Source organism: Hyperoodon ampullatus (assembly GCF_949752795.1).
Source record: "Hyperoodon ampullatus genome assembly, chromosome: 1".
In the NCBI taxonomy this organism is placed as follows: domain Eukaryota; kingdom Metazoa; phylum Chordata; class Mammalia; order Artiodactyla; family Ziphiidae; genus Hyperoodon; species Hyperoodon ampullatus.
The window spans coordinates 203,672,240-203,687,134 of NC_136914.1; the positions used below are offsets into that span (position 1 = coordinate 203,672,240).

The 14,895-nt window shown below is 55.3% G+C and overlaps 1 protein-coding gene across 2 annotated transcripts in view; it reads left to right on the forward strand.

Moving 5' to 3' along the window:
* NEURL1 (neuralized E3 ubiquitin protein ligase 1) overlaps positions 1-14,895 on the forward strand; it is a gene marked incomplete at both ends in the record, with an annotated part of 79,898 nt that overhangs the window by 38,918 nt on the left and 26,085 nt on the right. The window contains one exon of one of the 2 annotated variants that reach the window (XM_079705122.1): positions 8,615-8,648. The exons of the other annotated variant lie outside the window; for it this stretch is intronic. Within the exon in view, the coding sequence (XP_079561248.1) occupies positions 8,615-8,648 (34 nt within the window). Of the gene's footprint in view, positions 1-8,614; positions 8,649-14,895 lie in introns of those variants that run through there. 2 annotated transcript variants of the gene reach the window in all.

Below are 14,895 nucleotides of genomic sequence, written 5' to 3' on the forward strand. Positions count from 1 at the left end.
GTGTCCAAATCCCAGCTTAGCTGCGTGTGACCTGGATGCAGTATTCCACTTCCCGAGCCTCCATTTCCTCATCTAGGTGCTGAGTTCCCAGTGCTACCCTTTCTTTCTGTGGACCCAGAGCAGGTGTTTCAAGGTGCTGGCAGCAAATGTAATTTTCTTAATTGATCTGGCTACTTATTTGTTTTAGTTTCTACCTAATTTTTGCAGGAGGAGGAGAAGGTGCTGGGACTCGCACTGATGGGTAGTGGGGAACCAGGTCAGAGGCCATGGTGAGGAGGGAGGGGCAGCCAGGCCCAGGGGGACTAAGGACTTCTGAGAGGCAGAAGCCCTCAGGCGGCTGGCAGAGCAGCTCTGGGCAGAGGCCTCTTCCTTGGACTGGGGATTCCGGGACTTCAGGGCCCACCTGCCCTCCGACAGCCCCTGGGACTCACAGCTCAGCCTCTCTGCTCTGCTGAGGCTTCCTGAGTACCAGCCCCTCCCCTGCACCCTGATCTGGCCTGGGCCCTGTATGGTCACTGGTCCTCACCAAGGCTGTACCCGTGATCATTCGCTTGGACAGTATCCACCGCCTGCCCTCCTGGGAGGGGCACCATGCACTGCCTGAGTGCAGGCTCTGGAGGCCAGCTGACCTGAGGTCAGATCCCAACTCTCCCCTTTCCATGTCCCAGTTCCTTATCCATAAGGTGGGGCAATGATAGTGCCTTTGTATCGACTTCAGGTCTGTAAGTGTCTCATCAGTAGCGCTCCCACGGCCATGGTACTTCCTGTGCATCCACCCTGTTCTGAGCACACCACACGTGGGAACTCGGTTCATACCCCAGTAGCCTTATGAGGTAGGCACTATTATTGTCAACCCAATTTTCAACTGAGAACACAGGCACCAAGTAGGTGTTAGATCTGGGATTTGAACCCAGGTCGTCTGTCTCCACAGCCCACTCTTCACCATCACCTGTGAAGCACCTGGGGTAGACACATGTAAGTGGTGGCAATGAATAGTATTTGGTGTTGTCAGATCCTAGGGGTCTGGCTGCCAGTGGCCCTTCTGGCAGCACCCCGGAGCCTGGCCCCTGTGGGGTCCTGCACCATCACTCTCTCATGCCCACTAGTGCCTGATGCCTAAGCCCAAGTGCTGGAGGGAGAGGCCCTGGCAGTGGGCAGGAGGCAGGGTCAAGGCACAGGAGTAAAGCTGGGGGCCAAGTCGGCTGGTCCTAGACTCTGCCATCCCTCAGTAGACCGGATCTGGGAGGGGAAGGAAGCAGGAGAGAGCCTGAGGAAGTGGACTCTCAGAGGCAGGAGGGTGGGCCGAAGGAGGCCCGGGGGAGGGGGGCCTCCCCGCCTTGGGGTGGCTCCAGCTGTCCGGGTGCTGAGACCAGAAAGGGCACCCGGAGACCTGGCTGAACCATGAGCCCTGGAGGGGTGTGTTGGAGTGTGTGTGGCAGGGGGAGGGGTGGGGAGGGTGGTCTCTGACTGCGGAGGAGGGATTTAACCTCCTGCTATTAGCTGCCAGCTTCCCTCATAATCCAGCAGGCGCGGGGGGATCAGTCGAGTGTGTTTATGCGTCTCCGGCGGACGAGGCTCTTGTCTTGCTCCGGCGCATGTGTCCCATCTCCTGCATCACCTTGGGTCTCCCCATCTCTCTGCCTCACCTCCCCCTTCAATGTCTCATTGTCTGCCCTTCCCCACCTTCCTCAGCAAGGTTATAATTTAGGGAGCAAATCTTATGAGTTCAGAACCTGGTAATTTATCACTTGTGATCACTGGGATGGCTTCACATTTGAAATTTATTCCACCCGAACAAAAATAGAGCGCTAACGGGGTGACAAAGGACGATGTTTATTCTGCTTACTTAGAAGAACCCACTCTTACCTAGCACTCTGATGACATTTGCGTGAAAGGCATGCGTGCAATAACATGCAAAGCTTAGAACTGGGGCAAGGGGTGTAGTGCTAAGTAAATAGTACGTGATGGTGATGATGAAGGTCATTACCTATGGAGGCAGGTCCTCCCTTTCTTCTCCTTGGTGTAACATATATACTCGGTGTTGTGTTCACATTCTGTATCCTAGGTCACTCCTCTCTGAGGTTGGGGTGAAGATCTTAGCTCCTCCAGGTTCTCCTTGGATTCCTGAGTTCTCTGGGTCCCTGAACAACACATCAACAGCCATAGTTACTATTATTTGTTGAGCCAAGCACCAAGCCTCAGAAAAGCTCTGTAGCTTGCCCAGTCACATGGCAGTGGAGCTTGCCTGACTGACCTCCAGACCAGAGCTCCCAACCTCCACACAGGTGGGTGGCACATCACCTACCCTATCTGGCCAGGGACATAGATCTTATCACAGGCAAATGTTTGTTTCCAGCTGGGGTTTCCGTGGGTGTGGGCTCCATCGGGCACACCCTGTCCTGGGAATCGAAACCTTGTTCTTCCTCGTTGTGTCCTTTCTGCCTGGCATGGACGGTGACCCCTCTGTCTAGTCCAGGCTGGCCTGAGACCTGGGGCCCAAGCCCTGGGGAGGAGGAGGAGTCTCGGAGGATCTGAGAAAGGGCTGCTTGGCGCTGGGCCTGGGGCCTGGGAGGGGCGCCCAACTCCAGGCTGTTTGCTCATATTCCCTTTCAGTCCCCAGCCCCCGCCTCTGCACCTGTTGTGTTCCCATCATCCTGGGCAGCTGGCAGCTGTCACTGCTGGGGCACCTGACCCAGCCCCCGAGGATGCCCCGCGAGCGCCCTGGCTCCGGTTTCCCTGCAGCCGCAGCTCCCGCTCTGCTCTCTGTCCCTGTGCGGCTTTGTCCTCACCTCCATGCGCGCTCTCGCTCTCCCGGGCTCTAGGCAGCGGCCTCCACTCGCATCCTGGTTCTGGGCGTGGGACGAAGCTTGTGTGTATGGGGGGGTTCCCTGCTCCCCATTCTCCAGCACCAAGCCCAGTCTAATGAGGCAGGGACATTGGCCTTAAGCCCCATATGCCAGGTGACTCATCAGCTCAATCAAATTATCCCTTGTTCTTGATTAAAAAAAAAAAGAAGACACTATAGCAACCAGGGGGGCCTCCCAGCTCCTCCCAGCAGGGGTGCCTCCCCTCCCTGACCTCTCTTTCTACCAGGCCCCTCTGTTCCCCCTCCTAAAGAGAAGTTATCCCCTCTCCTTGTCCAGTCTTCCGTGCCTTCCGATGCCCTGACCTGTAGGTCGCGTTAAACACCAGAAGACGTTAAACCTGCGTTCAGTCCTCCTACCCTCCACCCGCTGTGCGACCACAGGAAAATCCACAACTTACTAGGCCTCCTTTGCTGCACCCGAAGGCAGTGGCTGGACCCAACGCTCTCGAGGCTCCTCCCCCGCAGAGAGCTTGGAGTCTGCGATTTGGATGGTTTCTATTGTCCAGGGAACTTGTTCCAGGTTTTATTGTGTTTGTATGTTTGTTTATGTATTTACTTATGGTCACATTGAGAGGCTTGTGGGATCTTAGTTCCCCGACTAGGGATGGAACCCGGGCCTCTGGCTGTGAAAACGTGGAGTCCTAACCACTGGACCTCCAGGGAATTCCCCCAGGTTTGATTCTGCAGTTGCTGGGTCTGCACTAGACTTTACGTTCTGAGAGGTGCTGGGCCTTGGGAGATGTCGATGAGAAAGGATGTGGTGAGGGGAGGGTTGAGGTGGGGAGCTCGCCGCGGAGACCATGATGGGACCCGGGAGGGAAGAAGGGCGGGCAGAGAGGGCTCAGGAGACAGGAGATGGCAGGGAGGGGAGGGGGGTCCTAAGGGGGGTAGGGTCTCAGGAGCTGCATGGGCCCAGAGAGCCAAGGGGGCGAGGGTTCCCTGGATGGGGCCAGAGGGCAGAAGCAGCGGGGGCTATAGCCAGAGAGGGAGGGGTTCTCTCCGAAGCCTGGGCAGGGTTTCTGTCAGACCAGGTTGCTCCCCAAGGGCACGCAGGCCTGCCTTGGGCCTGTGCACTTTGAGGGACTACAGCCGCCCAGGTCACAGACGGGTCTACTTTCTCCAAGGTTTCCAGGCTGGGTTCTCCTGTTAGCAAGGTGGGAAGTCCAGTCTTGTGCGAGTCCACGGTCTCCCTTGCCTTCATTTAAGCTCCATTCCTGGGAGGTCACCCTCTGTCTACTGGGAAATTCCTAGGTTCTGCCTCCACCTAGAACCCTTCTGATTCCTCAAGGAGAAGGTCATTGGCCCCTTGTCTTCTCTTCCCCAAGCAAGAAGAGTCCCTGCCCTTTGACCTCTTCTGGATAAAGCGTGAATTTTGATGCCAGGCAGATCTGGGTTTGAACTCTGCCTTGAGTGTTACCCAGCTGAACTCCACTTCAAGTAGACTTCGAACTCCATGTCAGTGTAACCTCTCTGTCTCAGTTTTGTAGCCTGCAAGATGGGGATGATTATAATCCTGCGGGGATGTGGTGGGGGGTAGGTGTGATTAGGTGTGTGAAATACTTCGCACAGCGCCTGGCACACAGTAACTGTTCAATAAATGGTGGCATTTGTAGTCAGTTCCATAGATTTGCTTGTAGATTTCCCTTTCATATCCCCCTTTAACACCCTTTCTGGCTGCAGAACAAAGCACTGCAAACATTCAGCCAGAGCCAAAGGAACCTCATTCCTTGATCCCAGCGTGGCTCCTGCTTGGCTTCTGAAGGGCAGAAGTTGGGTCTCGCTCACGAGTGGGTCCATAGTTGGCACTCAGTGAATGCGAGATGAATGAATGAGTGATATAGGTCAGTGGTTCTCTCGCCCCTTTTAGTAACAGAATGCTTTGGCCAAATGAAAATTTGTGATGTACCAATGAATAAAACAGAGAAGAGGTGCAGCGCTGGCTGCCACGTCATCTGTAAAGGCCTGGACACTTGCCCTGGGGAGACAGCAGGGGGAAACCCTCAGACACAGGACATTGCCACTTCCCACTTAACTTGCGGAAGTGGATTTGTAGGAAACAGGACCCAGGGAAATCTGCTAGAAAACCCCTCGGACAATGGTGACCCAGGGAAATCTGCTAGAAAACCCCTCGGACAATGGTGCTGTGAAGGCTCAGGGGCCGCCCAGGCCGTGTCTCAGTTCTCTTCTCCATTCTCACTCATGTGACCAGAGTGAGGACCACCGCTCACCTGAAGGGCTCACCCTGCCCCCATCCATCCCTGCTGGGTTACTTCCCCCCCCTCCTGTCTCCAGAGCATTACGCAGATTCAGTTCCATGGGTGAGGTATTTTCTGAGAGGCAGCGCTGTACAGGCGTGACACGAGGCCCGAGGAGCCAGGCCGAGTCAGGGACAGGCCTGACCCCGTGACTGCCGCTGTTTTCTCGCCTGGTGCCTTCTGCCCCCTCCCGTGCCTTCTGCACGCTGGATGGCAGAGTGACCTTTCAGCAGTGTAGGCCTGGTCTTGTTGCCCCCCTGATGAAACCTGTCAGGGGTTCCCTACTGAAGACAGGCCAGATTCTTCACCCTGCTCTTTGAGGCCCTCCTGGTTTGTCCCTTGCCCCCTTGGCTTGCCCCCAGAAAATTTCCCAGGCTTCTGCTGCTGTCCCTGCTCCAGACATACAAACCTTGCTTCTTGAATGGGCTGGGCTCCCTCCAGCCACAGGGCCTTTGCACATGTTATGTTCACTCCCCGGAGCACCCTCTCCCCTAACCTACCTCCACAACACAGAGACGTGCCTCCTTACCCTTCACTATTGCTTTTCAGGAAAGCCTGCCCTGAGCCCCGCTTTCTTTCAGAGCACTTTTCTAGAATTGTGATTGTATCTTCCTCACTATACTACTTGATAAATGTCTGTTTCCCTCTGGGCTGTAAGTCCACAAGAGCCAGGGCCTGTCTACTGTCGATCACCATGGTGTCCCCAGTGCATAGCTTAGTGTCTGGCACACAGTAGGTGCTCAATAAATGTTGGTCATGTTGAATTGCTGAGATGCATCCAAAAAGCCAGGGCAAGCAGGTAAGGCCACAGCTAGGCTATGGCTGTCCCTGTGTAGGGTAGAGTAAGACAGGGGGTTGGGAGAGGCATAGCTCGGGCTCAGAGGAGAGACAGGCTCCAAGAAGGGGGACTCAGTCTGCACCAGGGGCCCTAGCGGGGCTTCCCAGAAGAGGGGTTCCCAGTGCTGGGTGTAGGTGGGATGACCAGGCTGGCCAAGTGGGAGGGGTTGGTGAGGAAGGGCCTAGCTGGTGCATTTAAAAGCAGACAGGTTGAGGGGTGTTGACTCTGCTGCTGTAGGAACAGCCTCCAGAGCAGCCTCTTTGCCTCAGTTTCCTCATCTGTAAAATGGGCATAAGAATGCAATTGATCTCTTAGGGTTGTTGTGGGGATTGAACAAGTTAATATGTGTAACATGCTTAGAACTGTCTGGCACACAATAAGGCCTTGTTTTTGCCATTTCTGTGATTATTTACCCCAGAAAAAGCATTTGGGTTATTTCCTCTCGGTCAGGTTTTGACTTAGCCTCCCTGTCCCGGAGGAACTGGGTACGTGTGCCACTGACTGTGTATGTGTGTGTACATGTGGCCACACGTACCTGTAGAAAGGAACCGCTCTGTGTGGAATCGGGTGTTGAAGCTTCTCCCAGAGAGGAGTCTCAGGCAGGCCTCTGGTCTGAGGGGGTGTGGCACTGTGGGCTTGGGGGCTCTCCCACCCCACGCCTGCCCAGCCCTCTGGCTGGTGACCCTAGGTCTATCCCGAATGCCCCTCCCCCCTCTCTTCCCCTCCCCCAGACCCACTCAGGATGACAGCAGCAGCAGGGTCCTGAGCTGAGGGCGCGGGGCCCAACACAACCCTTCACAGCGTGCAGGTCTCTGAGTTCCATCTGGTACAGGACAGCCCCTGCCTTTCCCATGGCTCCTTCCCCAGCCCCACCCCTTTGCCCACTAGCCTTCCCTCCACAGATATCCCTATTTCACTCTTAGACCCTCCCACAACCTATTTTCTATGAAAGGAGTAAGACTGATTTTTTAAAAAAAAAATCTATCATATCACTCTCCTCTTTTCTCATTAGTTACTTCTATTGCACTTAGACAAACTCTAAGCTTCCTACCATGGCCTACAAGATTCTTATTTTCTGGTTCTTGCCCACCTCTCCAAATTCATCTTGTCCCACCCAGATCTTTCCTTGGAAAACTAGATCCCTGGCCCTGGGGACAGGAGCTGGGGCTGAGCCAGGGCCTGGGAGGAGGGAGCTGTCCTGTTCTCCTGGGAGAGCCTCTGATGGGTGATGTCTGGGAGATTGTCTGCTTGAGTCCTGGCTATGCCTCTGACCTGCTGGGTAACCTGAGCATCTCAGAACCTCCACTTTCTTTTCTGTAAAATGGACATAACAGAAGCCCCTGCCACCTGGAATAAAAATCAGACAGTGCACGCAGTGTGTGCTGCACGCTGAGCGCTCAATACGTGGCGGCCGCTTTCTTGGTGATGCCTTGGGATCCCGACATGCTTGCCTAGGGCTAGAGGGGCCTGCCCTTCCACCGCCCACTGCCCTCTCTGCACCTCTCCCTCTCTGCCGAGTGTGAGGTGCCAGGTTCTGCACCTCAGGATTTCTCCAGAGGCTTTGTGAGTCTGTGGGAGTGAGCGTGTGCTGTGGGTATACACTGTGAGGTGTGTATGTGTAGGTATGTGTGCTGGTGGGCAGTAGGTGGCTGTGTGCACAGTGGTGAATGCTTTCAAGTGCTCATCAGTCTGTGTTTGTGCATATACCTGTGATGTAGTATAGACGGGTAGTGCGGTCTGTGTATATTGGTGTGTGTTTTGTATGTCTGTGATTAAAGGAATGGTTTAGTGTGGGGGTAAAAGTGTAGATCCCAGTACCAGACTGCCTGGGTTTGCAGCCCAGCCCTGCCACCTTCTAGGTGGGTAATCTCTTTGTCTCAGTTTTCTCATCTCATTTCTCAGATAGTAATAATAATGGTACCTATTGATAAGAACCATATGCTGACCTCATCATTCAGCCTGTGAGGACCAAAGGGGTTAATACTCGTAAAGCACTTGCAGTAGAGCCTGGAAGACGATAGGAGTGATGGCAGCTCTTTGTCATTAAGCTGCACTAGCCAGATTGTAAGCCCCTTGAGGGCAGAGACAAGGTCTGTCTTGCTTACCATGGCATCCTGTCGTCTCCCCCAGTGTCTGCATGTAGTAGGTGCAGAATGGCATGTGAATGACTGTAGCCTGGGTGAATGGTGAGGTTGTGTGCGTGTGCGTGTGTGTGTGTGATGAGGTGTGTGATAGGGAATGTGCATGTGTGCATCCGTGTGTGTGTGTCCGTGTGTGTGTCTGCCTGCTCTGGCTGGGGCATCTCCAGTGCTTTCTGGAGCTCGGCTATTTCAGGAAGCCTCCAGTCTCCTCCTCCTTATGTAAATAAACATGACAGATCCCATTGCCTGTACCAGCGCAGGGAGGTGGGGGAGGCTCCGGGAGTGGGTGGGAGCTGGGAGGCAGCCGTGAGCGGGGCCAGAGGGGCGTGTGTGCATGTGTGGCCGGCCTTGCGGGCGGCAGGCTGCGTGTGGGAGGGGCAGGCTCGGCCCTGCCATGCCGGCTGCTGCTGGCCACGGAGGGGGGGGGCCCGGAGGAGGGGAGCTGGCCGCCAGGGCGTCTCGGTGACGAGGCCAGCCAGCCAAACGGAGGTGGCCGTGCTACCCGCTGCCCACGATGGGGGGACAGATCACCCGGAGCACCTTCCACGGTAAGACCCTAGCTGATGCCTGAGGGTCTGCCCGTCCACAGCCTGGGGACCACCTGGGGAGGCTGGGGCCGAAGGGCACCAGGGCTGAGGGCATGGCCATGCTGCCTGCCTCTTCACTCCTCGGTGGGCTCCGGGGCCGTGGGAGGGGGTGCCTTTGGGTGACAGGTACTGGGGTCGGGGGGAAGGCACGGGGGGCTGGGACAAGCAGGAAGAGAGGTCCTTCCGTGGCAGACAGCAGGAGGGCAGACAGCTGAGTCTCCCCACAAAGTCTCCTTGTCCTCTTACCTCCCCAGGGTGCTGCTCAGCATCCAGGGGGGATGTGAGGTCCCAGTGTCCATACTCCCCTCTCCTAGAGCTGAGGCAAACCACAGTTAGACAGCTGGGGGGACCTGTTTGTGGGTTCTGGGATGCGGGCCATGGAGGTCAGTGCTGTGCTCCATGATGGAGCCATGGAGAGATGTGTGGGTACACGCGTATATGCAAGAATTGTGTGTGTGTGTGTGTGTGTGTGTGTGTGTCTGTGTTCATGAGTGTGCATTGGAGGTGTCTGTGGGTAGGTACCTGTGCTGGCTTGTGCCTCAGCACACAGGGGTGCAAACCACATTGCCTGATCTCAGTTCTCAAAGCGTGTGCTCTGCCGAGGAGGTCAATGAACTTCTGACTCCTGGGGTTCACATCTGTGCTCAGACCGACAGGCAGGCAGATGAAGCAGTGAAAGGAAGGAGCACTGGGTGGCCCCTGCTTGCCCCTGCTCCTGTCCCCTCATCTGCCTGGCCCCAGTACTGTGGTCTTGGGAGTAACATGGCCGATGTGGCACCAGACCCAGAAGGGAAGGCCTTCCCAGGGACTTGTTTTGTCATCACTGGGCCCTCGTAGTTGGGGTTCCTGTGCAAACTGGCTGGCTCCAGGACAGTGTGGGCTGACCCTGGGGGGTCCCTGCCACACTCCCCTGTGTGCCCTCCTCCCCTCCTCGGGCAGGACATTGGGAGGTGGGGCAGTCTCCGTCTGCTGGGTTCAGTGGGAACCGGGAAAGGGCTGGGAAGGAAGAAGGGTGGTGGCAGGAGTGAATGGGAAGCTGTGGCCAGGACTGGTGACCAGGTGACTTCCCCTTTCCAGGCCCTGGACTTTGAAAGAGTAATTTCTAATTAAAAAAGAAAAAGGCAGGGAAGGAGACACGGGAAAAGCAAATCATTGTCTCTCTTAAAAGGCAATGAATTTCGTCCTGGGCCCAGAGGGCCAAGTGACAGATGGAAGGCCCTGGAAGACACATAATCCGGAGCTGGCCAGAGGCAGTGCCAGTGGCCTGGGCCTTGGCCTGAGACTCAGACTGGGATGACCTGGGCCTGGTGGGGTGGGGGCACCTCTTTGGGCTCATTGGCTCCAGTGGAGCCTGTTGGCAGAGGGTCTGGAGCCGACTGTCATTTTCCACTGGAGTCAGACTTGGGCAGGCCAGTGGCCTGGGAAAGACAGAGAAGCCCTCAGAACAGGCTCAGGACGCAGCACACTATCCTCCAGCTGCCTTAGAATGCAGGATTCAGAGGGGATTGAGGACCCCAAGACTACCCGAGATGGCCTATGGCCGTCAAGAGCTCATGCTCTGGAGTAGATACACATGGGTGGTAGCAAGGGCAAGTGTCTCCCTGAGCCTTGGTTTTCTCATCTGTCAATGGGGCTAATGATAGTGGCATCCTCATAGGAGTATTGTGAGGACTACGGGAGACCATGTGAATAAGGACTTAACACAGGGGAAAGCCAAAGCGGAGAGGCATTCTGAGGCCAGGGTCCTATTCCTTCCTCTCCCAACGGGGACAGGAGGACAGCCTGGGGTGCACTGAGAACTCCAGGAGTTGGGCCATTGGGTGAGTGCTGATCCAATGCCCCATCTGCCGTGGCCTCCAACCGCTTACCTGGACCACCTTCCTTAGCCTGGGTCCCCTGTAAGCTGGCCCTGGCCCCGGCCTCAGCCCGCCATCAACACTAATAAGCGAGGGGGTGTTTGACTGTGCCCACATGGCCCCTTAGCCAGGACCCTGCATGCGTGTCCACACACGTCCTCAGCCATGTCCGTACCTACGTGTCCCCACACCTGTCCACTGGCTGCCCCGGTGGCTTTGGTTTCACCCCCTTCTGGGAGGTGAGTTGGGGGACGTGGGAGATGCAGGGGGTTCACTCCTCAGGGGTGCTCTCAGCAGCCTGACTCCTGAGGACCTAGTTACATGGCTCCTGATGGTATTTTCGCGTGAGCCTTGGGGGTTTGATTTGGCTGGAGCCGAAGAGATTTTGGGTTGCTGGGTTACAGTGAGAGGTGAGGGGTTGTGTGGGCGTATCTAGTCGTGTGTTTGTGGGCGTGTCCTGGCTGTTTATGTTTCTGGTGACTGCAGACCGTGTGTATCTGTGTTTTAGGTCTTTTTCTGTGTATACCCGCGTAATGTGTAACTATCTGTGCCATATTTAAGAGACTGAATATTTTGTGTCCGCGTTTCCATGTGTGAGCGGCCACACAGTTTCACATTTGTGAAACTCTGTTATTCTGTAGAGGTCAGTGTTTCTGCGTGAGTCGTGTGTGTGTGTGTGTGTGTGCACGCACGTGTGCTCTGGTGGTGGTGAGTCCGGCTCCTCTGAGACCAGCCTGGCAGGGGACCCTTGGGAGAGATTAATTCTCATTTGGAAAATGGTTTCAGCAGTTACATGCTTGATCTTTTTCATCAGGCAGATTTCCAGAGCTGCTCCCCGTCTTTAGGGCAGGATGGGGGTGGGGAGAGCACAGAGGGAGGCAGCCCCGATCCTGGGAAGCCCCCTCCCCTCTCCTTCCCAACCCTCCCCTCCTCTTTCCTGCCCTCCTCCTTTACTTTCTTTAATGCTCCTCCCCCCGCCTCAGGGCAAGGGATGGGCCCGTTGCTGAGGGACTGATACGCGGATGACACACACACATGTGCCCAGACACACATGTCACCCCCAGGTCTCTGGACCAACAAATCCTAGATGCTGGGGTGTAGGGACCTGAGAGATTGGTTCCCGCTGTCCTTTTACAGAAGGGGATGCTGTGGCTCAGAAAGGGAAATGGCTGACTGAGGTTGCGTAGTTAGCGGCTCAGAGGGAATCCAGACCTCATCCTTCGGCAGCTAACTCCCTGCTTCCCCTCCTTGGGTTCCTAATTCTCACTCAGGCAGCAGGGGACAGGCCATCACATGGACTTAGGAGATCTGGGATTAGCACAGAAGGAGCCTCCTCTCTCCCGGCAGCAGCTCTGGAGTTTTAGGCCAAGGTGAGCTCCCCAGAGCGTGGCAGGTGTGTCTTGAACATATGTGACACACACACACACACACACACACACACATACACACACATACACACACACCCCACTTGTGCCTGTAGGCTCCAGGGTCAGTGGGGAGGGAGGAATCAGGTTGATCCATCTCTGTGTTCTCTTCACCCAGCCCAGTGTCTGGCACCCGGTGGCATCCAGCAGATGCTTGGTCACCGAGTAAGAGGGAAGAGTATAGGGTACGGGCCCCGGGCTGCTGGACCACATCGCAGTTGGAGCTGCAGGTGGCCTGGGGGGGCAGATGGGGTGGAAGATGTGAGCCCTGAGCTTGGTGACAGGCCAGGTAGGGCTGGAGAGGGAGTGGGAAGCGTGTTCTTGGTGAGAGTTTGAATCCTGTTCTGCTCTTCCTGGCTGTGTGACTTGGGGTCAGTGCCTTTATTTGTCTGAGTCTCAGTGTCCACTTTCATAAATTGGGGGTGGGAAGGTTTACCTGGAAGGGCTGTAGGAAGAGTAAGTGAGCTAACTGGCATAAAAGGCAGCCCGCCTGGTACACAGCGAGCACTCTGTAAACGAATGTGAAGTTTTCCCCGAAGGTTCCTCCAGGCCCGTGTGTGCTCGTAAGTGTGTACACACAAGCGCCTGTCTGCCTTTAAGGACCAAGACTGCATCTTCTGTCTCCTCCAGCCCTGGGAGGCCCCCGGGACTGAGCGTTCCCTGGGTGCTGTGTCCACATTAGGCGCACACCCACTGTGTGTATATGCACACACGTGCACACGGGTGAGTGTGGATTTGCGTCAGGGGAACTGAGGGTGATGGTCTGCGTGGTGTGTGGATTTATGTGACTGAGCCATGCTCCCCCTCATTCTCTCAGGCCTGGCTTGGGGGCTTTGGGTGGGGGGAGGGCGCTGGGAAGACAGGGACCAGGAGCTGAACTCAGAATGGTTATCATCTGGAATTTCCTTCTGGAATCTTGCAGGGGGGAGTAGGGGAGGGGGAGGAGGAGGGCTGGTTCCCTCCCTGAAGTGAGGATATTGGGAGACACATCTCTACGCACATCTGGTTGCTGGAAACGTCAGAGACTGGGATGCCGTGGAGTGAATGAGAGCAGGAGGCTCCATGTGGAGATTAACTTGGCCGTGAGGGTGCCCATCCTGCCCACTCTCTGCCACTCTCCTTTGCCCACCTCGTCACTGTGGATTCATTCGGTCTTCCAGGGAGCAGCAGGACCTGCTGTACGCATAGCCGAGCTCTCTGGGACAGATGACTGGGTGCTAACGTGGCCCCTAACCCTAAATGACAAAGGCATGTTCATGGGGGCTGCAGAGGTCATGGAGAAACTGACCAGGGTGGAGTGGAGCGTTCATGTAGGGCAGAGGGGACCGAGCATGCTGGCCAGCTAGCTGTGGCCCAGTGAGGATGGCTGCACAGCCAGACAGATCTGAGTTCAGAGCCCAGCTCCACCACTTACTAAACTGTGTGACCCTGGGCAAGTTATTACCTCTCAGAGCCTCTGTGTCCTTATCTATAAGATGGAACTAAGTGATCTGTACTGCTGCACAACAAATTACTCCAAAAGTTAGTGGCTTAAAACAGCAAACAAACAAACATTTAATTATCTCACATTTTCTGTGGGTCAGGAGTCTTGACACGGTTTAGTTAGGTGCCTCCAGCTTAATGTCCCTTGTGAAGTTACGGTCAAGTTGTTGGCTGGGGCTGCAGGTTCACCTGAAGGCTTGCCTGGAGGCGGAGCCACATCCAGGCTTACTCACATGGTGACTGGTGGTCCCCAGTCCCTCCCACATGGGCCTCTCCACAGGGCTACCTTACATGGCTGGCTTCACCAGAGGGAGTGACCCGAGAGAGGTAAGAGAAAGTAACCAAGAGAGAGTCCAAAGGTTTTTTTTTTTTAATTAATTAATTAATTTTATTTATTTATTTTTGTCTGTGTTGGGTCTTCATTGCTGTGCACGGGCTTTCTCTAGTTGCGGTGAGCTGGGGCTACTCTTTGTCGCGGTGTGCGAGCTTCTTATTGTCGTGGCTTCTCTTGTTGTGAAGCACGGGCTCTAGGCACGCGGGCTTCAGTAGTTGTGGCACATGGGTTCAGTAGTTGTGGCTCGCGGGCTCTAGAGCTCAGGTTCAGTAGTTGTGGCTCGCGGGCTCTAGAGCTCAGGCTCAGTAGTTGTGGCACACGGGCTTAGTTGCTCTGCGGCATGTGGGATCTTCCTGGACCAAGGATCGAACCCATGTCCCCTGAATTGGCAGGAGGATTCTTAACCATTGTGCCACCAGGGAAGCCCAGGCCAAAGGTTTTTTATAACCCAGTCTTGGGAGTCCTGTCCCATTACTTCAGCTGTTAGAAGCTAGTTGCTAGGTCCACTCCACACCCATGGGGAGAGGATTACAAATAGGATTACAAGGGACTGCCAGGAGGTGGAGGTGGGGATCACTGGGGCATCTTCGAGGCTGCTTCCCACAGATCCCTAACTTTCAGGGCTTGGGAGAATGAGACAAGGTTGTACAAGAAGGGAATCTGGTGCCTGATATAGGAAAAAAAACCCTCGCGATTTTTCTCCCTCTTCCTGCAGGCAAATGGGGAGTGCTGGAAGGTTCTGGAGCAGGCAGGGCTGTAGTCAGACACGGAGTGTGGGATCTTGGTTCTGGGCAGTGAAGGAAGCTGTCCCTTTGGTCCCCTCTTTCTCTAATTTCTCCACAGGACACCAGAAAGGACAAGGCACCAAGTAGGTGCTCTTTGGACACTTGCCAGTTATCAGTGGATTGAAGAACTGAACAGTAGCAGTTCAGTCAACGGCTTTTATTGAGCACCTGCTGTGTGCTCTGAGCTAGGCCCAGGGGAAACAGCAGTAAAAAAAAAAAAAGACTATGGTCTCTGCCCTCGGGAGGCTCACAGCCCATCAGGGAGACAAGCAAATAACCCTGAAGCCTTTCCTAGCCAGAGAGCTGCACCACAGAGCACAGAAAATG